Source organism: Pongo abelii, chromosome 18, assembly GCF_028885655.2.
Source record: "Pongo abelii isolate AG06213 chromosome 18, NHGRI_mPonAbe1-v2.0_pri, whole genome shotgun sequence".
In the NCBI taxonomy this organism is placed as follows: Eukaryota; Metazoa; Chordata; class Mammalia; order Primates; family Hominidae; genus Pongo; species Pongo abelii.
In genome coordinates, this window is record NC_072003.2 from 16,158,787 (window position 1) to 16,182,539 (window position 23,753).

At 44.1% G+C, this 23,753-nt stretch overlaps 1 protein-coding gene across 11 annotated transcripts in view; it reads right to left on the reverse strand.

Annotated features, from left to right (window-relative positions):
* SNX29 (sorting nexin 29) overlaps positions 1 to 23,753 on the reverse strand; it is a 584,658-nt gene that overhangs the window by 369,673 nt on the left and 191,232 nt on the right. For all 11 annotated transcript variants that reach the window (XM_063717589.1, XM_063717588.1, XM_054534732.2 and 8 more), the window contains one exon: positions 2,578 to 2,660. In XM_063717589.1, the coding sequence (XP_063573659.1) occupies positions 2,578 to 2,660 (83 nt within the window). The remainder of the gene's footprint in view (positions 1 to 2,577; positions 2,661 to 23,753) is intronic.

Below are 23,753 nucleotides of genomic sequence, written 5' to 3' on the forward strand. Positions count from 1 at the left end.
GGGTGGGAATCTGAAATTTGATATCTGTAAAATAAAAGGTTGTCAATGTCTATTCTAAAAGTTCATTTTAAGGTGTTTTGTTTAAATCCTGGAGGCGTTTTCCGTAAGAATGTAATAATGCAGAAGTAAGAGACTGCTGCTAGGTGGAGTCGCCATACGTACGTAACCGCTCTAATTCATGTAAGAGCTGTCGCAACTACATCCTGAAATGGCTCATATCCAGCTGTGGCTCAGGGCACCCAGGATCGGTCTGGGGAAATGGACCTTCAGCTGCTATGAAAAACCATTCTGTACATTGTAGGTTCCATATGCCCATTTGGGGAGAATGGGCACATGGAACCTACAAATTAGGTTCAAAATTTTCCTACTTAGAAATGCATTGTGTAGCGCTGAGGTTTTCAAACCAAAGCAAGCCCAGTGGTGCTTCTTTTTAACCCGACTTTAATGGTCTTTTTGTATTGAATCCAAGTTCTATGGACGTAACTTGTACATTTCACAAAAGGTGGTGGTGCTGTCCACAGGTCACCGGCATTAGAGTCACATTATCTAGACGTGCAAATCTAGAGCCTCATTCTAAGTCCACTGGAGTAACTCCCAGAGGCAGTGTCCTGGAAAGAAGCATATTTAATGGGCTTCCCCAGGCAATTCCTCTGCACAGTAAAGTTAAAAGAATTTTATAATGCAAAGAAGCAGAGGTTTGGAGACAAATGCCTGAGTTCATTTCCACCAGACACATGTACCAGCCCCTTAAGATCTCCTAAGCCTCTAATAACAAACTTTAAAATAATAGAAAAATACCTACTCATCACAAGGTTACTGAGTCAAATCAGAGTACATTTGAACTTGCTTGGAAAGGTTTTAAAGGGCTAGACAAATACTATTCATTCTAAGCATGTAATGAATGTAGTAAATGACTAAAAAGCCAGTTGCTAGGGAAACAGAGATGAGATGGAAAAACTTGGGAGACCAACATATAAATAATTCTGTACAATGAGATGAATTCAGGGCCATAATAGCAATATCTGAATGAAAAGGGCATGAGCCCACAGAGAAAGATGATTAATTCTGCACTGATAACTCCAGAATGACCACAGTTACTGACCCAAATATGAATGAAGCAAGGCATGTTATCAAATAGTATCACCAATAAGCTGATCCTGATCAAATAGGAACCAAAAGAAATATACAAGCTTCAAAAACATTCACATCTTTATGCTATTACTAAATTACTAAATAAGCCATAGCCAGATTCCAATCCTGTCTCCATCACACAAAAAAAAACCACCATTTATTATACACCAGGTACAATACTAGAAACTCTGCATTCATTGTTTTGGAAAATCCTCACGATGCTCTCATGATACTGGTGTGATGTCCTGCTATGTGTGGGAAAATAATTCCAAGGAGTCAGGCGGTCGTGGGTGAGCATGAATTCAGTGCAGGTTTGGTTAACTCTGAAGACATGTGGGCTGGGAGCGGTGGCTCACGCCTGTAATCCCAGCACTTTGGGAGGCCGAGACGGGTGGATCGCCTGAGGTCAGGAGTTTAAGACAAGCCTGGCCTACACGGTGAAACCTCATCTCTACTAAAAATACAAAAATTAGCTAGGCATGGTAACAGGTGCCTGTAATCCCAGCTACTTGGGAGGCTGAGGCAGGAGAATCACTTGAAGCCAGGAGGCGGAAGTTGCAGTGAGCCGAGATTGCGCCACTGCACTCCATCCTGGGTGGCAGAGTGAGACTCTGCTTCCAAAAAAAAAAAAAAAAAAAAAAGACATGCGAATGTGGGGAACACCCACCATTTGTTAAAATGTCCACACTCTATGAGCTTATCGTTAAGGAAATTTTGTTATGGTCTTTTGGCTGAGGGCTGCAAGACACATCAGCCAGAGTTAAATATCCTTTCTTCAGGCTACCCTGAGAAATATTTTAGGAGATTTTAGAAGCAGCAGATGGCCCCACCTCATTTGGTGAGATCTGCATGATTGTTCTTCTGTCTACTGGAATTTCTGATTAATAATAACAATAATAATAGCTAAAATTTATTCAGCATTTATTCTATGGCAGGCATTATGCTAAGACGTCTATATGGATTGCCTCATGAGGTAGGTGCTATCAACCAACCTCATTGTACAGATGAAAAAACTGAGGTGCAAAGAGATTAGAAAATTTAACCAGAGCTGGAACTGGAACCTGAACAGCCTTAAGTCCACCGCTCTGATTCTCTGCCATCTTGGCTTTCTGTTGCCTGCACCCGTGGCTTGCTGCGACTTCATCATACCACAAGGTTCACTGCCATGCAACTGTCTCAAGACTCTGGACATAAAATTCTCTTACACAAACCAATAAGACTGTTGCTAATAGTCTAGCAAGTGAGTCTTACAATATTAGTTATGCATGTTGCAGGGATACACATCAGGTTTTCCACCTGATTAATTTTCTGGAACACTGAGCAGCACCATTATTCTAATCCATCCACATATGCACTCGTCACACACTGAGTGTCTATTGCGTGCCACGTATAGGTGTTAATGAAAAAGCCCGGCCCCTCCCAACCCAGGATCAGGCTCCCCCTCACCTTCAGCTGTTTGACCTTCTCTTTTCAGCATCTGGACAGCTCCTACATATTTCTTCAGCTGGACTTTGAGCACCTCGTTCTCTCTGCAGGTACAAGAATGTTAAAAAATATATATTTAAAAAGTGACAATGTGGACCCACAGGAGGGGGGAGGGGTGGGTGGTGAATTTGTGTAAAGAAAAGCACAATTTGCATCTTATAAATGTTAATACATTCTCATGGTTTAGCGATCATCGCAGGAGAAGGCTGTGTTACCTTGGGCATGTCTACAGAGTGCCTTTAAGAACTGTCCTTTCATGAGACAGATAAGCACCAATTGGTTCCAGTGTCCACAAATTCAGAATGCAGACACAGGCTGTGCTTAGGCTGTTTGGAGCTACCCACCTATCAGGTGCCTATTCACTGTGAGGAACTCTAGTCTTCTCTCCATTTACAGAAGCATGTACTGACTACTGTGCATTCACCCTGGGGAATGCTCTTAATATTTTTATCAACTGTGACTTGTACTAAACACTGATTATTTGCCAGGCATCATGTCAAGTGTTTGTATAGAATCTCCTTGAATCCTTCCAAAGCACTAACACAACCCTCATTTTGCAGATAAGAGATTGTGGCATAAAGACAAGCAGTTGGACCAACTCCACTTCCACCCCCATGTAAGATTACACTAAGGAACACAGAACTCAGGGTATGACAGGACCCCACCTGCTGAACTCACTCCCCAGGTACACTGGGTGACAATGGAACATGAGGACCGAGGGGGGAAAACTGCCATTTGTTGAGTATTTAGACTTTACATATGTCTCTTTGAACCAATGCATGCATCCACTCATTCATTCATCCATCCATCATTCAGCGGAAAGATGCTTCATTCAGTAGAAAAATGCACAATAGCCTGCAGTATTCTCCACATTTTACAGGAGAACAGTTGGACAAATACGGTGTTTGACCAAGGTCGCCAGTAAAACTCACTAGTAAGATCTGAACCCAGGTTTCCCTGCCCCCAAGGACCACAAGGACTCTTCACCATCTGCTTTGAGATTCAGACTTGGTTTCTGACCAGCTCTACCAGAGGGAGATGCCTCTTACACGTTTTCTATTTCTGCCCCCACCCCCTACACCTCAGTTCTTGAGTCCAAGTGCCTTTAAATGTCGTAGAATTTTTTTTTTTTCCTTGCAATGAGAAGAGCTGAAGACTGGGTTTTTTCTGTGATTATAAAAATTAAAAATGCTCATTGCAAAATACTCCATCAGAACACATTTAAGAAGAAATGCAAAAACACGGTAAGACCCCAATACCTTGAAATAAACCCCATTAACATTTTTATATCCATCCTATTATTTCTCTAGGTGCACACACACATCCTAATAATTTTAGGGGGATGACACACCCTTCACAATGCTTTAATTTTTGTGTGAATGTTTGAAGGCTTTTTTCCCTTGTTTACTGTTCCACTCAACACTTCCCCACGGTAACCAATGGCAAAAACCTAGCATATACCTTTCGGGCCTTCCTCCATGCTTTGACAATCACTACCAACCCGACACACTCAGAGTCTCTATGACAGGAAAGTATAAATGTTTCTGAGACTGGTCGTCTCACTTAATAATGCACCACAGTAAGCCTCTCACTCAGTCTATTTATGGATGGAAATACCACCCACTGCTATAGATACGCCAAACACTGACTTAGTTGAAAAACTTGAGACTGCTCATCCCTGGTGCCGAGTGTCTGTTTTCAATGCATCTGACTACATCTCAGCCCACGACAACAGCACTTTCTTTGTATTTTGCTTCTCTGTGCTGTATTGTGGCAGAAAAAAAAAATCAGGATCAAACTCAGACACTACCGTAGACTTAGGCATCACCTGAACTTGACGTTCGTCTCCAAAGCTCTGGAGAAAGTAAACCACAAGGGAGTCCCTTAGTTATCCCCTCATCCTAGACAAAGCCTGTCATGGATGACTCCATAGGTGTCTGCACTTTCTCCATCTGTGACATGAATCACAAATGTTTGAAACAAAGTAACAAGTCCTTAAAATGTTTGTGGGAGACAAAATCTTCCCTGATGGGGATTGTACAGCATGTTTTTTTTTTGTTTCTTTTGTTTTTGAGATGCAGTCTCACTCTGTCGCCCAGGCTGGAGTGCAGTAGCATGATCTCGGCTCACTGCAACCTCTGCCTCCTGGGTTCAAGCAATTCTCCTGCCTCAGCCTCCCAAGTAGCTGGGATTACAGGCGCCCACCACCATGACCGGCTAATTTTTGTATTTTTAGTCGAGATGGGGGTTTCACCATGTTGGCCAGGCTGGTCTTGAACTCCTGACCTTAAGTGATCCGCCCGCCTCAGCCTCCCCAAGTGCTGGGATTACAGGTGTGAGCCACCACGCCCAGCCTGTAGAGCACGTTTTGTAAGATTCCTTTAGCCAGAGCCTCATCGCCCAGCCCAGCCTACTCCCAATCTCCACATGTGAATTCAAGTCACATATCTTAAACCAGGGAAAGAAAGGCATTTATACACATTTCTGAACAACAGTTCATGGAAGAACATTTTCCAAGAGGCCGCATGACCAACAGAAGTCATGTCAGTGTTTGGCGGTCAGGTCACCTCTCATTTGCTGCCAGCCGTCGGGCTGAACCTCAGCTTCCCTGTTCATCTCCAACTCTGTGGCCAGCACTAAAATGTTTCAGATAGCTGCTTTTCTTCTGGTTTGAAGAAATCTTTTAATACTGTGTTAAGATTCCATCTAAAAATCACACCTGGCTGGGTGCAGTGGCTCACACCTGCAATCCCAGCACGCTGGGAGGCTGAGGTGGATGGATCACCCGAGGCCAAGAGTTCGAGATCAGCCTGGCCAACATGGTGAAACCCTGTCTCTACTGAAAATACAAAAATTAGCTGGGCATGGTGGCATGTGCCTGCAGTCCCAGCTACTAAAGAGGCTGAGGCAGAAGAATTGCTTGAACCCGGGAGGCGGAGCTTGCAGTGAGCCAAGATCATGCCACTGCACTCCAGCCTTGCGACAGAGTGAGACTCCGTCCCCCCCAAAAAAAAAAAAAAGAAAGAAAGAAAGAAAAGTAAAAAAAGTGTTGCCAATGTGCACTGTGGCAGAGTTGGACATTGAGATGTTTGCACCTTCCTTGAAATCGCTCCTTGCTAGCTATGAAGTGGGAAGCAGCACAGTAGCAAGACCCCCTTACAGGTAAAAGCTGTACCTCATTCCCAGAGATCCATACGTATGTAGTGGGAAATACGCTTTTCAATCTGCAACACATGAACACCTGCCTCTGAGTGGGGCACTTAATATTTGAAGTGTGGCAGACATGCTCACATTTTATCTACACAGTAACCCTACAAAACAGGTTATTATTGCTGCCATTTTTCTTACGGCCTTAACTTTACACATGAAAAAACTGAAGACCAGGCATGGTGGCTCATGCTACCCACCTGGGGAGGCTGAGACAGGCCGATTACTTGAGCCCAGGACAACAGCCTGGGCAACATGGCGAAACCCCATCTCTACAAAATATACAAAGATTAGCTGGGTGTGGTGGCATGCACCTGTTGTCCCATCTACTTGGGAGGCTGAGGTGGGAGGATCGTTTGAGCCGGGGAGGTGGAGGTTGCAGTGAACAAAGATCCAGCCTGGGTGACAGAGTAAGATCTTGTCTCAAAAAAAAAAAAAAAAAGGAAAAGAAACTGAGGCTCAATGAGGCTAACGGAACTATCCAAAAACCCACAACCAGCAAAGGCATAGCCGCAGTTCACTTCAGCCTCTCCATGTTTATGTCCCTCTCCTCTCTGACACATACTTGGTGTCTCATTAGAACACCAGCAACACATCATGAGGTTGGTTTTACTGTGCCCATTTTACAGATGGGAAATTTGAGGACCAGAGAGTCTAACACACACTCCAACCTGGGATTTACACCCATATCCTTTAACTTCAAAGTCTCCTATTACATTATATACCTTTAGAGAATTAAGTGAACAGCGCAACATTGAAAACGTAAGGCCTTGAAAAATTGCGTGAGAAAACGAGCACAGGTTTGCAGAATCTCTTGGGTGGTTAAGACTCCTGTGCAGATGTGAACAGGATCCTCCTGACCAGCTAGCTTTGCTAAGAGAGGCTAAGGAACTTTCCTCGAGTTATGGAGTTCAAGCTTCTGCTGCCAACCCCCTTAGGCATCTCATAAAGGTAAGCAGTTAGTGACAGGTGAGCTTTAGGAAATATGAATCAACAGCCTCAAGAACTGTAACCTTCTGACCCAGCAACTCTACTTCCAAGAAACTGTATTCAGAAAAGAAAGAGAAGTCTCAAAACCACATGCAATGAGGATGCTTTCAATATAAAAGAAAGAAACTGGTTGCAAATTAATTGTCTGATAATGTAGGAGTGGGTGGAAAGTTATGGTGCATCCTCCTATAATAGGACGCTACAGGACGGTCAAAGCTATGATAAATATGTTTATCCCCAGGGATGAATATTTTATATATATATATACACACACACATACACACACACACACACACATATATATACTCACACTGATATACCATTAACTGAATGCAGCAGAGTACACAGTATATTTACTCTAACCTCTTATATCTATTTAGATGGTTATATTTGCACTGGAAATGTATAGACCACAATGTTAACAGTGCTCATTTCTATATGATAAAATTAATTGGAAATTTTTCTTTAATTTTTCAACAATGCACTTTACTAGAGCACTTTTTAAAATGTATTAAGAGGTTAGAAATACTTACCCCCAGGCCAGGTGCAGTGGCTCACGCCTGTAATCCCAGCACTTTGAGAGACCGAGGTGGGTGCATCACCTGAGGTCGGGAGTTTGAAACCAGGCTGGCCAACATGGTGAAACCCCATCTCTACTAAAAATACAAAAATGAGCTGGGCCTGGTGTTGCATGCCTATAATCCCAGCTGGTCGGGAGGCTGAGACACAAGAATCGCTTGAACCTGGGAGGCAGAGGTTGCACTAAGCCAAGATCATACTACTGTACTTCAGCCTAGGTGACAGAGTGAGATTCCATCTAAAAAAGAAAAAAAAAAAAAAAAAAAAAAAACTACCCACCCCCAATCCTATAGTAACATCACACCTAATGAGAAAAGGCTGAGTATTTTCCCCCAAAGACCGAGAATGAGTCAAGCATTTCTTCCCTCACCACTAGTAGGTAGTAGGTTCTAGCCGGTGAAATAAGGCCCTCCCCACCCAAAAAAACGCATACAGGTTAGGATGGAAGAACTAAAACTTTCCCTCTTCATAAGTGACATGACCGTCTGCAAAGGAAATCCCAAGAACTGACGAAAATGGTCATAGAATAACCGAGTTTTTCAAGGTCACAGAACACAGGGTCAAATGTAAACATTAACTGTACTTCTATACACTACCAATGAACAATCAGAAGGCAAATTACTTTTAAAAAGAATAATTTATAACAGCTCCAAAAGATGAAATACATTCATATAAATCTAACAAAATATGTCCAGGATCTGCATGCTGAAAATTACAAAATACTAACAATAGAAATCAAAGAAGAGCTAAATACCTGGAGATACCAGGTTCATGGCTTAGAAGACTCAAAAGAATTAAGATGTCAATTACCCCCAAACTGATCTATAAATTTAATGAAAGCCCAATCAAAATCCCAGCAGGATTTCTTATAGACTAGCAGACTGTAACATTCATATGGAAAGACAAAGAAACTAAAATAGCCAAAATCATTTTTGAAAAAGCAGCACAAAGCAGGAAGACTCACATTGCCCCATTTTAGAACCTCCTGTAAAGCTACAGCCCTCAAGCCAAGGTCATACAGGCAAAATGACAGACACACGCCAACGAGACAGACCAAAGAATGAGGGAATAAACCCATACACACAATCAAGCAATGTGACGAAGGTAGGAAGGCGCTTCTGGAGAAAGGACAGTCTTTTCCACACATGATTTTGGAAAAACAGGACATTCATACGCAAAAAAAATAAACTTCAACCAATACTGACACCTTATACAAATATTAATTAAAACTGGACCACAAAGAAATGTAATTTAAAACTATAAAAGGTTTAGAAGAAAATGTTGGAGAAAATCATACCTGAGTTAGACAAAGAAGAGTTCTTAGATATAATACTAAGAGCATCGTCCAGAGTAGAAAAAAAGAGTTTAACTGGATTTGCTATGTGAAAGACTTTTTCTTTTTTTTTTTTTTTTGAAGATGGAGTTTCAATCTTGTTGCCCAGGCTGGAGTGCAGTGGTACGATTTTGGCTCACTGCAACCTTCACGTCCTGGCTTCAAGTGATTCTCCTGCCTCAGATCCCAAGTAGCTGGGATTACCGGCACCCACGACCAGGCCCGGCTATTTTTTTTATTTTCAGTAGAGACGGGGTTTTGCCATGTTGGTCAGGCTGGTCTCAAACTCTTGTAATAGAATTACAAACTCCTGTACTGGAATGTAAGTAATGGAATGCTTACTCATCAATAAAAAGGAATGCACTACTGATACATGCAACAACTTGGATGAAACTCCAAAAACATTATGCTAAATGTTTTGGGCGCAGTGGCACGTGCCTGTAATTGCAGCACTTAGGAAGGCTGAGGCAGGAGGATCACCTGAGCCTAGAAGTTTGAGACTAGCCTGGGCAATACAGCAAGACCACATCTCTATAAAAAAATTTTTTTAGGCCGGGAACAGTGGCTTACGCCTGTAATCCCAGCACTTTGGGAGGCCAAGGCAGGTGGATCATCTGAGGTCAGGAGTTCGAGACCAGCCTGGCCAACATGGTGAAACCCCGCCTCTACTAAACATACAAAAATTATCCGGGCATGGTAGCAGGCACCTGTAATCCCAGCTACTTGGGAGCTGAGGCAGGAAAACTGCTTGAACCCGGGAGGCAGAGGTTGCAGTGAGCCAAGATCGCGCCATTGCACTCCAGCCTGGGTGAAAGTGAGACCTTGTCTCAGTAAATAAATAAATAAATAAATGAAATAAAATTATTTTAAAAATTAGCTGGACATGGTGACATGTGCCTGCAGTCCCAGCTTCTCCAGAGGCTTAGGCAGGAGGATCACTTGAGAACAAGAGTTGCAGGCTGCAGTGAGCTGTGATCACACCATTGCACTCCAGCCTGGGCAACAGAGCAAGACTGCAATTCACAAACAAAAAAATAAACTAAAAAGGTGTCAAGCAAGGGAATGCAGACTTGCTATGTGGAAAAAGCAAATGGAGTGAGGGGTGGAAACAGAAGAAGCCGGAAGATAGGAGGCCATTACAGTCATCCAGGCAAGAAACGACAGTGGCCAGAACTGAAAAGACCAAAGTGGTAGCCGTGGAGATGGAGACAAGTATTCAAATATTCGTCTGTCCAATTCTAGAAAGCCTTGCCAACTCCCTCCCACTCCCAGCCCCAAACAGGCCTGCTGGCTACCCTGCAGATTTCTTTAAAAGCATGGGAACGAAAGCAAATCACTGAGTAGGTGGCAAGAACCTCTCAAACAGCTTCCAACGACTGCAATAATTAATGTTTGTAAGTCAAAGCAATTATGCCTGCCCCAATGTCAGAGTAAACAACCAGCAACCCCAGACAGAACTACTCAAAGGAAAATTACTCACAACAAAACTAATGAATCTGTTAAGTACATCTGGTAATTCTCAGGCATCAAAACACCACACTAAGATATACCTATGGGAATTATACTTTCCCTAGATGCAAAAAAGCACAGCTCGAGGGGACCTCATGCCTACTGTCTAGCAGGTACTGAGTAGGCATTAACCATAACCACACCCAACTACAAGAAGAAGGTGGCCCAGTGGCCAGGCTATCCAAGACCATGAGGACTCCCCCAAAATAGGCACCAATAAAAGGCAGGAACGGAGGCATAAATCGCTTGGTTTTGTGGTGGTTGCAGCCACTCCTAAATCTTCAAAGGTCAAGTTCACTGCAAAATAAAACAATCAGTGTTGAAAAACCATTTTTCCCTAACTGTACATATTCCTGTTAGTCTCTTCTGACCCCAACTCCAACCCTGCCACCTTTTCTAAGGCATCAGAACTCCTTTAGCCTGTTGCTGCACTGAGCCTAACACGCATTCTTGCACTGCCCTTTACAGAACACTTTTGCCCTCACACCCTCGAGTGACTGTCACCATGACAATGATGCTAGTAGCTACCACTTGTCCAGCACCGAGTGGGGGAGGAGAGAAGGGGAGAGAGGTAAGCAAAGCTTTTTAGATGTCTGCAGGCTGAGATACCTACAGAGGAGGTAAGCCATGTTCCTGGCAAGTGACAAGCTGACGAGTGGCAGAACTGGGATTCACATCCAGACAGTGCAACTCCAGAGTGAAAACTGGACCAGTCCTCTACACCAGGGGTCCTCCATCACTGTGGCTGACAGGAACCAGGATGCACAGCAGGAGGTGACCGAGCAGTGACCAAGCGGTGAGAGAGCAGTGACCAAGCATTACCACCTGAGCTCTCCCTCCTGTCAGATGAGCGGCAGCCTTAGATTCTCATAGGAGCACAGACCCTACTGTGAACTGCGCATGCAAGATCTAGGTTGCACACTCCCTATGAAAATCTAATGTCTGATGATCTGCGGTGGAACAGCTTTATCCCAAAACCATTCCACCACCCCATCCCCATGGAAAAATTGTCTTCCATGAAACCAGTCCCTGGTGCCAAATAGGTTGGGGACCACTGCTCTACACCATCTTTGTGAAACAATCAATCCTAAGAAGGCCGAAGGAATAAACCCAGCCAGCCAGTGCCTCTGGCACTGAGGGCATCAGGGTAAGAGGTAAAGCAAAAGATACCTTGCAGAGCACTTTCCCCCACCGTCATCTTGGAAAGGCTCCTCCCGGGTTCTACCCAGGCTGCTGCCCCGCTACCCAATACACCATGCTCTCTAAGCTACACCCGACGCCCTCCCCTCCTCTTGCAACTGTCAGGGCTGCCAGAGTAGCTGAGACATAAACCTAACACAGCCCCCGACCTCCACTCTGGCATTAGGCCAATCACAGCTCTTCCCTGTTGCCCATACCAGCCAAGCTCTTTCTGCCACATGTGTCTTTGCTAAGGTTGATCTGACTCTCTGTCTGCAACTCTCCCATCTGCCCCAGGCCCCTGGTGAACAGCTACAAATTTTGCAAGTGTCTCCTCAAAGGCCCTCTTCTCTCTGAAGTCCTTCCTGCCAACCCTACCTCCACCACATGGAGCTTGTGACAGCTCCCTCCTCTGCCCCCAACATATTCTATACAAGATTCTCTCTTAACAAGTCTCACACTTTAATACTCCTAGCCTGTGCTCATCTTCCCCTATCTAGAGTATGAGATCCTTGAGGACAGTGGCCGTGTCTTATTTGTCTCTGTACCATGAAATATTGCCCTCGTCCATAAGGAAATGGAGGCTCAGTGTGGTTAGTGACCGGCCAAGGTCAATCAGGAGTGGAAGTGGAATTGATATCGGGGCAATTCCAAAGCCTCTACCCTCCAGCACTAGGCCACGGTCCTTCCAGATGTGGTCAGAGAATGGAGGATCTCTATAATGAAGAGAGCAGAGGAGCTTCTCCAGAAAGCAAATCTCCCCATAACCCTGCCTTTCCATTTCCCAAGCAATTCAGCCCAAAGCCATTAGAGATTAGTTAACTTACAAGGGGATGGATCAATAACTAAATATATTACAGATAACTGGAGCCAGGTATCTTGTTATTGGAGAAGAGAATAACAAATACATCAAGTAAGAAAGTGAGAAGTCAATGGTGACGTTGGACTAGGATTGAAGACATCAGTGTGAATTTACAGGCCCACTTTAAAAGGACACAGAAGCCAGCTCATAAAAGTTCCCACTGATAAATGGGATGGATGGGACGGATTCAGCTTATAATCCATTATTATCACTGTTTTGATGCTCAGATGCTCTGAGACGATCCGGGCATCAAAACAATGATAGTAATGCATTATAAGCTGAATAAAATAGAAACTGATGAATCCAAAATTAATTAATGGAAAATTTAATGCATAATAGGATATTTAGAGCTCAAAAACCTCCCTACAAAATATGTATTAATTGCAAAGGGGAAACTCCACAGTGAAGGAGCAAAACAGACATCATTTTAATCAGAGGATCCAAGTTAACATCAAGAATGGAACAAATTGAAGCCATGCACCACCTGCCAGGATGCACTAAAAAGATGCATCGCCTCTGTAACATTCCTACGAAGATGCATAAACTGCATCTAATCAAAAGGAAACATCAAGCAAACCAAAGGTACGGACATTCTGCACAATAAACTGGCCTATCATCTTCAAAAACGTCAAGGTCATGAAAATCAAGAAAAGAGACAACTGTTCTAGCCCGAAGAGACATGAAAATTACATGCAGTGTGTCATTCTGGACTCAATCATTTTGCAAGAAAAGACCTTGCTGGGACTACTGGATAAAGTTGAGCATAAGGTGAAGATTAGACAGCAGAAATGTGCCGATGTTAATTTTCTAATTCTGATTGTTATATTGTTATTACAAAGGAGAATGTTTTTGCTTGTAGGAAACACATTAACAGATTCAGGGGTGAAAAATTAAAAAGAAAAAAGCAGATTCCCCGGCCCCTCTCTGTAATCACCCTCTTGGGGTGAAGCCTGGAATCTGTATTTTGGCAAGCCTCCAGGACACTTCTGGGCCACTCTGGCACCTGGGAGCCACTCCCTGCCATGTGCCCTCCTGCCATATCACAATCATAACGATTACTGCTCATAACCCTGTTCAGAAAACAGTGGTACCTCCCACGTACAAGAAGTCTGGGTAACTCTTCCTTTCCTTCCAGTTTTCTCTAATAAGACAGGGCAAGGGCTGCCAGGGGACTCAAATTCCAGGATGTCTGCATTCCTCCTTGGCTGTTCTCTGGATTAAGCTGTGTGGCATCTCATTTCTGCCAGCTGGAGGGGGTGGAAAATGGAGCTGTAAAAAGCTTGTTTGATTTTTAGTGCTCTCTCCCCCGTTACCATCATTGCACTATTTATTTTATAAACCCCATCTCATTAGCCACCTGGTAAATCCCACTCAGAATGGCACACTGGCCCCTGCATTGCATATCCAGAGCCAGAGAAACAGCCCAAACAACTCGTCACTCAAAAAGGTAATTAATTACAGATGACACACACCCAAAATATCCTGGGTGCAATGGGAAAATCACAGGGTTCCAAACTTAATAGCCGGAATCATACTTGTCAGTCCCTCACTCAAAACTTACATAAGTTACTCCTCTGGCACCAAGAAGGCAGCTCACTTCAGCCCTTTGTGCCATTCAAAAGTATTTGCTTTGAGGTCAGACAGCCCTGATGGGAATGCTAGCTCTGCCTCTGTGTGACCTTAGGCAAGTTGCTTAACCTCTCTGAGCCCCAGTTTAGCATTTATAAAATGGGATGATGAAAGTATCTACCTTCAGAAACTACAGAGAAAATTAAAATAAGTATGTGTGTGTATAAATAAAGTGTCTGGCATACGGTAAGTATTAAATAAATGTTAGTGGTTATTAATTCATTGTCATCATCATTATTACTCATAAATTGCAAATCAGGGCTCTAGTGTCATCATATTCCAAATCAAGGAGGGCTATTTTCTCCTAGGGAGTGAGGACGAGGAAAACACTTGGAATAATGCTCAAATTATCACCTGGACATATTTCAAGGTCAGGCATCAAATGACTGAGTCCTCTTCCCCAGCTCATGCCCTAGCTAACTCCTAGGACATGGTGGATTCAACCTCACCACTTCAGAAAATGATTATCCGATTTCCCTCAGCTGCATCAGGTCCCTCGAGGGATGCAGGATTTCCCTAAATAATGGGAAGTTGAGGGAGCCTCTCACGGACTGAGCTGGGCTTCCATGGAAGCCAGCGTGGAATACCCTAAGATACCAATGTGACAACTCACCTTTTGGAAGAGTGAATGCAGCAGTACCACTGCATGAAGAGGTACATAAACACAAGTCTGGCAACCCAAATAAACACCTTCAAAAAAAAGGGGGATGCGGGGGGAGAATAGGCAAGAGAAACTACTATGAAATAGAAAATTGTTTCCCGACAGGCCCCAAGAAGAATACGGCGCAGCAGATGGAGAGAACACAACTGGGAGCCTATCCTGGATTTTTTTTTTTTTTTTAAACAGAGTCTCGCTCTGTCACCCAGGCTGGAGTGCAGTGGCGTGATCTTGGCTCACAGCAACCTCCGCCTCCTGGGTTCAAGCGATTCTCCTGCCTCAGCCTCCCAAGTAGCTGGGATTACAGGCGTGCACACCCGGCTAATTTTGTAGTTTTAGCAGAGACGGGGTTTTGCCACGTTGGCCAGGCTGAAACTCCTGGCCTCATGCGATCTACCCGCCTCGGCCTCCCAAAGTGCTGGGATTCCAGCCGTGAGCCACTGCACCCGGCTCTGTAACAGATCTTTCAGAGTCCCAGGCATAGAGGGGCAGGGCAGGTAACAGAAGAATGAAGCATGCCAGGGGGACATGCACAGGGGCGCCTTGTGAACGGTGGAGGCCACGGCAAAGCAGACAATGTGTGCCCACTGTCCAGGACTCAAAACCAGGCAGACAGGAATATGGCCCTGTGTGACCAGATCTTCCAACTCTTCAAGAGCAGCTGGAAGTCCGGATTCCTCTGGGACCCATCAGGTCTTTAACCAGTGACTGACTCATTTTTCAAACATCTCAAGTGCCAAACAAAACATAGCTGTGAGCCACAGTCGGCCCCGGCCACTGAGTGCTACATCTCTCTCGACTTTGACCTCTTGGCATTGAGTTTTGCCATCTGTGAGACAGAAGTCTACTTGCTATAGTGTCTCTTTATTAGGCCAAAAGGAGATGAATTAAGAGCCTTGAGTTCCTGTCAAAAACATATAACCTGAACCTAATCATGACGAAACAGCTGACAAACCCAAATCGAGGGATGTTCTATGAAGCAACTGGCCAGAAGAGCGACCCAGAAAAAAAAGTCAAGGTCATGAAAGACAAAGAAGCTGTGGAGGTGTTCCCCAGATTAAAGAGACAGGACTCTTCAGTGCAATGCCTGATCCTGGACTGGATCCCAACGCAGTCAGAGAGATTAGCCATGAAAGGTTTAATTGGCCCCATTGGTGAAATATGAACACAGACTAAATATCACATCATAATACTGCACCAGTGTTACATTTCCTGCATTTTATCATCACACTGCAGTCATATAAGAAAGTATCTTTGTTCTTAGAAAATTATGTACTTGAGTATTTACAGGTAAATGGTCATGATGTTTGCAACTAATTCTTAAATAGGTCAGGAAAAAAGTTTGTATGGATACACAGAGATATAGATACAGATAAAATCTGTCTCCAATAGAGCAAAATATTAACTAGTCACTCTGCAGGAAGAGCACATGGGAGTTTTTTTTGTCCCTGCAATTTTTGAGCAAATCTCAGATTACTTCCAAATTAATATTTTTTAAAAAAAGAAATTCCTTTAGAAATGAAAAGCTCCCAACAAATATATATATATATATATTTTTTTTTATAATAATGGCCCACTCAGTAAGGGTTAAAAGGGTTAACTGAATAGCTCATAACTGGTACTATAAAGCCAAGAAAATTTGTTTGGTTAATATAAATACAGCATAGTAAACAGTATCTGGGAATAACAAGATCCACCTACTATTATTACTTTGATAAATACTGGGGTTTTAAGGGGTGCAGTTCACCTGTCTCCTCTGTGACAATTCCAGCAGAGGCAGTGACACAACCTAGGAAACACTTTGAGTGACATTTGGAAACAAGGAGGTACAATCGCTATTATCTTGCAACTTGCATCTGAGCATCTGACCTCCGATGAGTCCCATTCCTACAATGCAGAGGCATGGCATCTGGGGATTGCGACTGCTGCGCAGTTGTTGTTGCTGATAACGGCTGGAGGGTGAGATGTCCTGCATCTGAATACCAAGCTGAAAACTCAATTTGGCTCTTGTACAAGTCACAGTAGTCTCATCAAATCTCGGCCTCTTGAGACTACAGGCAGAAACATGGACTGCAAATGCAGTAAGGATAAAAAGATAACAACAAAATACAATGATGTGGGCCATGCAGCAGAGAGAGAGGGAGAGAGAAAGGTGATTGAAGGAGGGGGACCATCACCACGTACCCAAGAGGAGAACCACACCCCACTGGCCTGGCTCACTGAAACACACGTTTGCAGGGCGAGCAGGAGGCAGGCAGAGAGGAGGGAGGGAAAGAAGGTGGCTTTTAAGTTCTGTGCAAATAATCAAAAATCAGGACATTTCCCTTAAAAATCTAGGTTTCTCTTGAAAAAGCCAAGTGTCCGACCACAAGGGGCCTGGGCACCCTCAGAGCAACCAGGGCTGGCACTAACGACTTGATCCTCCTTTAGACCAGCCAAGTACCCTCCAGTTCCCCCAAAGATCCCTCCCCACTCCCTAGTCTCTCACGCGTGGCTCATTTATTCACTTCCGTTATCTCCCTGGCCCCTGTATGAATTCCAGTTTGAGACCCCCTACTGCATACGAACTCTGGGAATCCTACAAATTCCACAGGCAGCTGTGGACTGGGAATCTCAGGACCAAAGCAAGGACATGGTATAAAAATTAGGTGACCACAGGATTCTAAGTCCAGGTTCATACAAACAGCCTTTCTTGTGACAGCTGATGGTTCGGCAACCACAGCAGAACTGCTATTGGCCCCCTCAAACACACGCCTTGCCCTTGACACAAACCAGTCCCAAAGGATCTAGCCAAATAAACCACATTTCTGAGGAAACACAATGATTTTCCCCTTGACAGTTAATGACTGCAAGAGTTGATACAGCAAAAGGAAAACAAGACTCCCTCAAGCTGTCTGTCACTGCTGCTAGTCTACGCTTGAGTAAAACATGTTTCTGCTATGTTCCATTCCAGCCCATGCCTTGGGGATGAACTATGGGAGAACTACAGAAAGCATTTCTAGGGAGTGTCTGTTCTCTGGCCTCCAGGCTCCCAGTTCAAAACTCAAGAGAGCCAAGACGATGTACCTGGAAGCCTCTTAAGACGGCTTTTTACAGGTCAGTGCCCAAGCCTGAAAGGATTCTGTGGATTCCAGGAAGCTAACAAGGCATGGGAGTTTGAAGACCGCAAGGGAACTGGATGCCATGTATTTACAAGGTAAATCAGAACTCTTGGAAATAAGGCTACCAGCAGGAGGCTCTACGAGATCTGAACCTTTATTGCTTTTGTTTGTAACAAGGCTGTTCCTCAGCCATGACCTCCTGAAAACCAACAACTCTGGGCCTGCCTAGTTTCTACAGCCCAACATTCAGCACAGTGCATGGCACGCAACTCAGCCTCAAGGACCGTCTGATGACATCCAGCTGAAGCTAACATGCAAACCTTGTTTGGATCCTGACTTGGGAAGAAATGGCTATAAAAGACACTCTAGGAACAATCCGGGAACCGTGAATGTGAACCGTATGTTAGATACTGTGGAATTACTGTCCTTTTTCTCCAGCATAATACTATTACAGAAAGGGAGTTCCGATCCACACCCCAAGAGAGGGATCTTGGATCTCACGCAAGAAAGAACTTAGGGCGAGTCCATAAAGTGAAAGCAAGTTTACTAAGAAAGTAAAGGAATAAGAGCATGGCTACTCCATTGACAGAGCAGTCCCAAGGGCTGCCGGTGGCCCATTGTCATGGTTATTTCTTGATAACATGCTAAACACAGGGTGGGTACCTCCCTTTTAGACCATACAGGGTAACTTCTTGATGTTGCCATGGCATTTGTCAACTGTCATGGCACTGGTGGACTGTCACATAGCAGTGAGGATGACTAGAGGTCACTCTCATCATCATTGTGGTTTTGGTGGGATTCAGCCGGCTTCTTTACTGCAAACTGTTCTATCAGCAAGGTCTTTAGGACCTGTATCTTGTGCCGACTTCCTATCTCATCCAGTGACTTAGAATGCCTTAACCATCTGGGAATGCAGCCCAGTAGTTTCAGCCTCATTCTACCCAGCCCCTATTCAAGATGGAGTTGCTCTGGTTCAAATGCCTCTGACATTCCTATGGGGTAATGTAGGAGAGTGTCCTTGTTCCTAGGAAAGAAGTACAGAAGAGTTCAGGGAAAAAGAATCATAATGTCTGAAACAACTTTCACATTGCTCAGGAAAAGTATATTTACATACACACAAACATATCTATACACAGTATGTATCTCTGTATATTTGTGTTTATTCATTTATTTAGAAAAACACGGAGAAATATGCAAAAAAAAAAAAGTTGATAAATCTAGGTGGAGGGTAGGTACATCCAAGTTTATAGTACTAGGACTTTTCAGCAGGTTTGAAATTTCTCAAAATAAAAAGGAAATTTAAAAAAAATACGAAGTATTTGGCTAGGTGCCATGGCTCATACCTGTAATCTCAGCACTTTGGGAGGCTAAGGTGGGAGGATTGCTTGAGCCCAGGAGTTCAAGACCAGCCTGAGCAACATAGAGAGACTCCGCCTCTAAAAAAAACATTAAAAATTAGCCCAGTGTGGTGGCGCACGCCCGTGCTCCCAGCTACTTCGGAGTCTGAGGCAGGAGGATTGCTTGATCCCAGGAGGCTGCAGCTGCAGTGAGCTATGATCTACTGCACTCCAACCTCGGTGACAAAGTGAGACCCTGTCTCTACCCCCAACCATAAAAAAAGAAAGAAAAAAAAAGTGTGATGAATAAATAAATCCATATGCAAGCAAAGCTCATGATGTCCTTTTTTTTTTTTTTTTTTTTTTTTTTTGAGACAGAGTCTCGCTCTGTCGCCCAGGCTAGAATGCAGTAGTGCAATCTCAGCTCACTGCAACCTCCGCCTCCCAGGTTCAAGTGAGTCTCCTGCCTCAGCCTTCTGAGTAGCTGGGACTACAGGCGCCCACCACCACACCTGGCTAATTTTTTTTGCATCTGTAGTAGAGATGGGGTTTCACCATGTTGGTCAGGCTGGTCTCGAACTCCTGACCTCAAGTGATCCACCCGCCTCAGCCTCCCGAAGTGCTGGGAGGTGTAAGCCACTGCATCGGACCTCACAATGACATTTCTATGTCCCATTGAGGGTAAACAGATGAAACGCAGGCTAGAAGTAACTGGTTGGCAGGGGTGCGGAGCTCCTGCCACCTCAGTACTACCCTGAGTGCTGAAGGAATCACTATCTCAGCCCTCCCAAAAACCAACCACAGCACCCTGGCTGGGAAGCTCTGCTCTGAATGAGCAAGTGTTAGCAGCCATCAGAGTAATTACTTTTGTGAAGCAAAATGAGCTCTAATCCACTGTAATCAATTGGCCTATTACCAGCTGCCTGTTCACCTTTAATTTCACCCTTGCTGGCAGCTTCCTTCCTTTGTGCTTTGTCCAGTGGGATTATTATTAAAGGGGGATTTATTAGTGTTATTTTAGATGCCCGTTTAGAAATAGATTCTGGAAAGACGACAGGGACAGCAGCATAATTTTTTAATCTCTCAAAATCCCCATTAAAAAAAAAAAAAAAAAAAAAACTAGGCCAGGCACAGTGGCTCATGCCTGTTATCCCAGCACTTTGGGAGACCAAAGCAGTCAGGTCACCTGAGGTCAGGAGTTCAAGACCAGTCTGGTCAACATGGCAAAACCCCATCTCTACTAAAAATACAAAAAAATTAGCCAGGCGTGGTGGCACATGCCTGTAGTCCTAGCTACTTAGAACAGTGAGGCAGGAGAATCGCTTGAACCCCAGAGGCATAGGTTGCATTGAGCTGAGATCGTGCCACTGCACTTCAGCCTGCGTGACAGAGTGAGACTCCGTCTCCAGGAAAAAAAAAAAAAAAAAAAAAAAAAAAGCAGAAGCCCACAGACAGCATTTATAACAAAGCTAGGTGACAAGGTACCCCCATAAACCCCAAAATATAAGCAGGCAAGGGTAAAGCACAGCCACAAGGCCTACATGGTATCTGCGTAGAACACAGAGGCAAGTGACAGATCTGATGAAAAGCCCTGAGAAGGACCCCCCCTCAATCACCGACAGACCCCCCCCAAAATCACCAACAGGCGCCCAAATCACCAGCAGCCCCCTCCCCTCAAATCACCAACAGGTGCTCCTTGGAAGGAAAGCGAAAGGAAAAGAAATCTTGGAGCCCCCAAATCAGTAAGCTAAAGGGAAAAGTCAAGCTGGGAACTGCTTAGGGCAAACCTGCCTCCCATTCTATTCAAAGTCACCCCTCTACTCACTGAACTGAATGCATACCTGGTTGCCTCCTTTGGAGAGGCTAATCAGAAACTCAAAAGAATGCAACTATTTGTCTCTAATCTACCTAGGACCTGGAAGCCCAGCTTCGAGTTGTCCCGCCTTCCAGACCGAACCAATGTTCATCTTACATAGGTTGATTGATGTCTCACGTCTCCCTAGAATATATAAAACCCAACCGTGCTCTGACCACCTTGGGTACATGTCCTCAGGACCTCCTGAGGCTGTGTCATGGGTGCGCGCCCTCAGCCTTAGCAAAATAAACTTTCTAAATTAACTGAGGCCTGTTTCAGATATTCCGGGGTCATAAAAGCATGGTGGACCACGTTGAGAAGTGCAGTAAAGCCAGGAGATTTTTCTTCTCCCCTAGCAGATGAGCGCAAGGAGACCCACAGTAACCCAGGCCCACCTCCACTGACTCTCAAATCTGTACTGCCAGGACTCCCTTCCAAGACTGGGCCCTGCAGTGACTTGTAAAAAGCTACAGGAGCAGAATCACAGTTTAACAGGAGCGAGACATTAGAAAAGAGGGAAAAAGAAGATCCAGACGAAATGGGGGATAAGAGCCAGGAAAGCTCAGAAAACAAGCTGCAGTATACTTAACACCACATGAAATCCACAGGAGAGAGTTCTGCTCCCTCTATCAAGCCTCTCTCCTAAAGTTTCACTTCCTAACTACACATAAAGAGAAGCAACAGGCCGGGCGCAGGTGGCTCACACCTGTAATCCCAGCACTTTGGGAGGTCGAGGCGGGCGGATCACGAGGTCAGGAGATCGAGACCATCCTGGCTAACACGGTGAAACCCCGTCTCTACCAAAAATACAAAAAAAATAGCCGGGCGCGGTGGCGGGCGCCTGTAGTCCCAGCTACTCGGGAGGCTGAGGCAGGAGAATGGCATGAACCCGGGACACAGAGCTTGCAGTGAGCCGAGATCGCACCACTGCACTCCAGCCTGGGCGACAGAGTGAGACTCCAACTCAAAAAAAAAAAAAAAAAGAGAAGCAACAAAGAAGTATCCAATAAAGCCATACACAACATTATGAGAAACAGAATAAGTAATAGAATATAGCTGCAGATAAAGATGTGCCAGAAATAACTCAACTGACTGTGACCTACTGCAAAACAAGCTGGAAGACAATACAAAAATGATCTAAAATGTAAGAAAACAACGTACACCAGAACCAGAAAAACGCAGCAAGGTGACCAAACTCAGGACATTAAAGAAAGCATTTCAGAAACGAAGACCAACCTAGAAAGAACACCTAGAAGATGAAAAGAACAAGATTTTTGGTTTTTTTTTAAAAAAAAAGGATATGAAGAAAGGGATAGATTTGAGAGGAAGTGACAAATACTGAAGACAGGTAAATAAGATGAACAGAAAATAGAAGCCCCTGGAGAAGAAACCAAAAAAACAGGTACTAAAAACTCAATTCAAAAACACTTTGTTGGAATAAAGAGACCCGAAGTTCCATATTGAAAGGGACTGAAAGAGCATGCCATGTACCTGAGAATACTGACGGAATGACTAACACCTAGATATAGTCTAGTAAAATTGCTGACCTTTAGAGAAAGAAGAATTCCTTTGGGCAAGTCTTCTAAGGAGAAGAAAATTAGATTACTACCAACTTTGACAGCAATGCCTCAAGAAAATGTAGTAACATATTTAAGATTCTCAGAAAATGTGACCTACAAATTTTTGGATCCACAATACTGATTTGCAAGTATAAAGAGCACAAACTAGTAACAACGTGTAACAACTCTGGGAATACTGTAACCATCAACAGTCCCTTGCAGAATCTGTCTCAGATTAAGCTTGCAATAACCTAAACGACTAGCAAGATACCAACAGAGGACTGGTGGAAAGCATTAAACATAAACTTAGATTAGACCAGGATTCAAAAGGAATGACTAAAGTATATACTGGCCATAGGCTCAGGTAATGTAGATTTAGAATGAATATTTTCTTAAAATGGAAGAAAACAGGGAAACATATGCCAGTTTGTTTGTTTTTGAGACAGGGTCTCACCCTGTCACCAAAACTGGAGTACAGTGGCACCATCATGGCTCACTCAGCCTCCAACTCCTGGGCTCAGGCGATCCTCTTGCCTCAGCCTCCCGAGTAGCTAGGACTACAGGTGTGCACCCCTACACCTGGCTAACTTTTTCTATTTTGTGTAGAGATGGGGCTTCGCCACGTTGCCCAGTCTGATCTCGAACTCCTGAACTCAAGTGATCCTCCCATTTCAGCCTCCCAAAGCTAGGATTACAGGTGTGAGCAACTGTGCCCGGCCCTCACAAGCCAATATTTTTATCTGTTCTCAGCAATTATATTGTTGTAGTAGTGTTATTCTAAAACCTTATAGATATCTACACATAGGAATATATATATACACACAGACACACAAACACAATTTTAAAATACCTCATTTCACACTGAAATTTCCCATTCAAACTCAGTATTACAGGGTTATTTATTTACACTATTTTATATATTTAACCCATATACAAAGCATTCATATACAAAGCATCTCAGGGATACATGGGATAATATACTTGGAATGATCCGTAACTCCTTTTCTTTCTAGCACAATACAGACACAACAGCCTCAGAAAAATAATACACTATTACGATCAGAGGAGGAACTCCAGAGAAGCCCATGTGTCATCTAGTCAAATACGCTCCTTCCAAGTCACACATGCACAACTGTACAAAGAAAAGAAAATATTACTCAAGTCGGAAAACTACACACACGGTCTGATACTCTGGATGCTGAAGACAGGCGACCACCACTAAGAGCGTCGCGTATGCACGATAATGGAGAGGGCCCGGGCCATACCATGGAAGGTCCTGTTTTGACTCATCTCTGATCTCCTAAACAAAAAGTCAGAAGGCCTATCAAGCGAGCTTCCC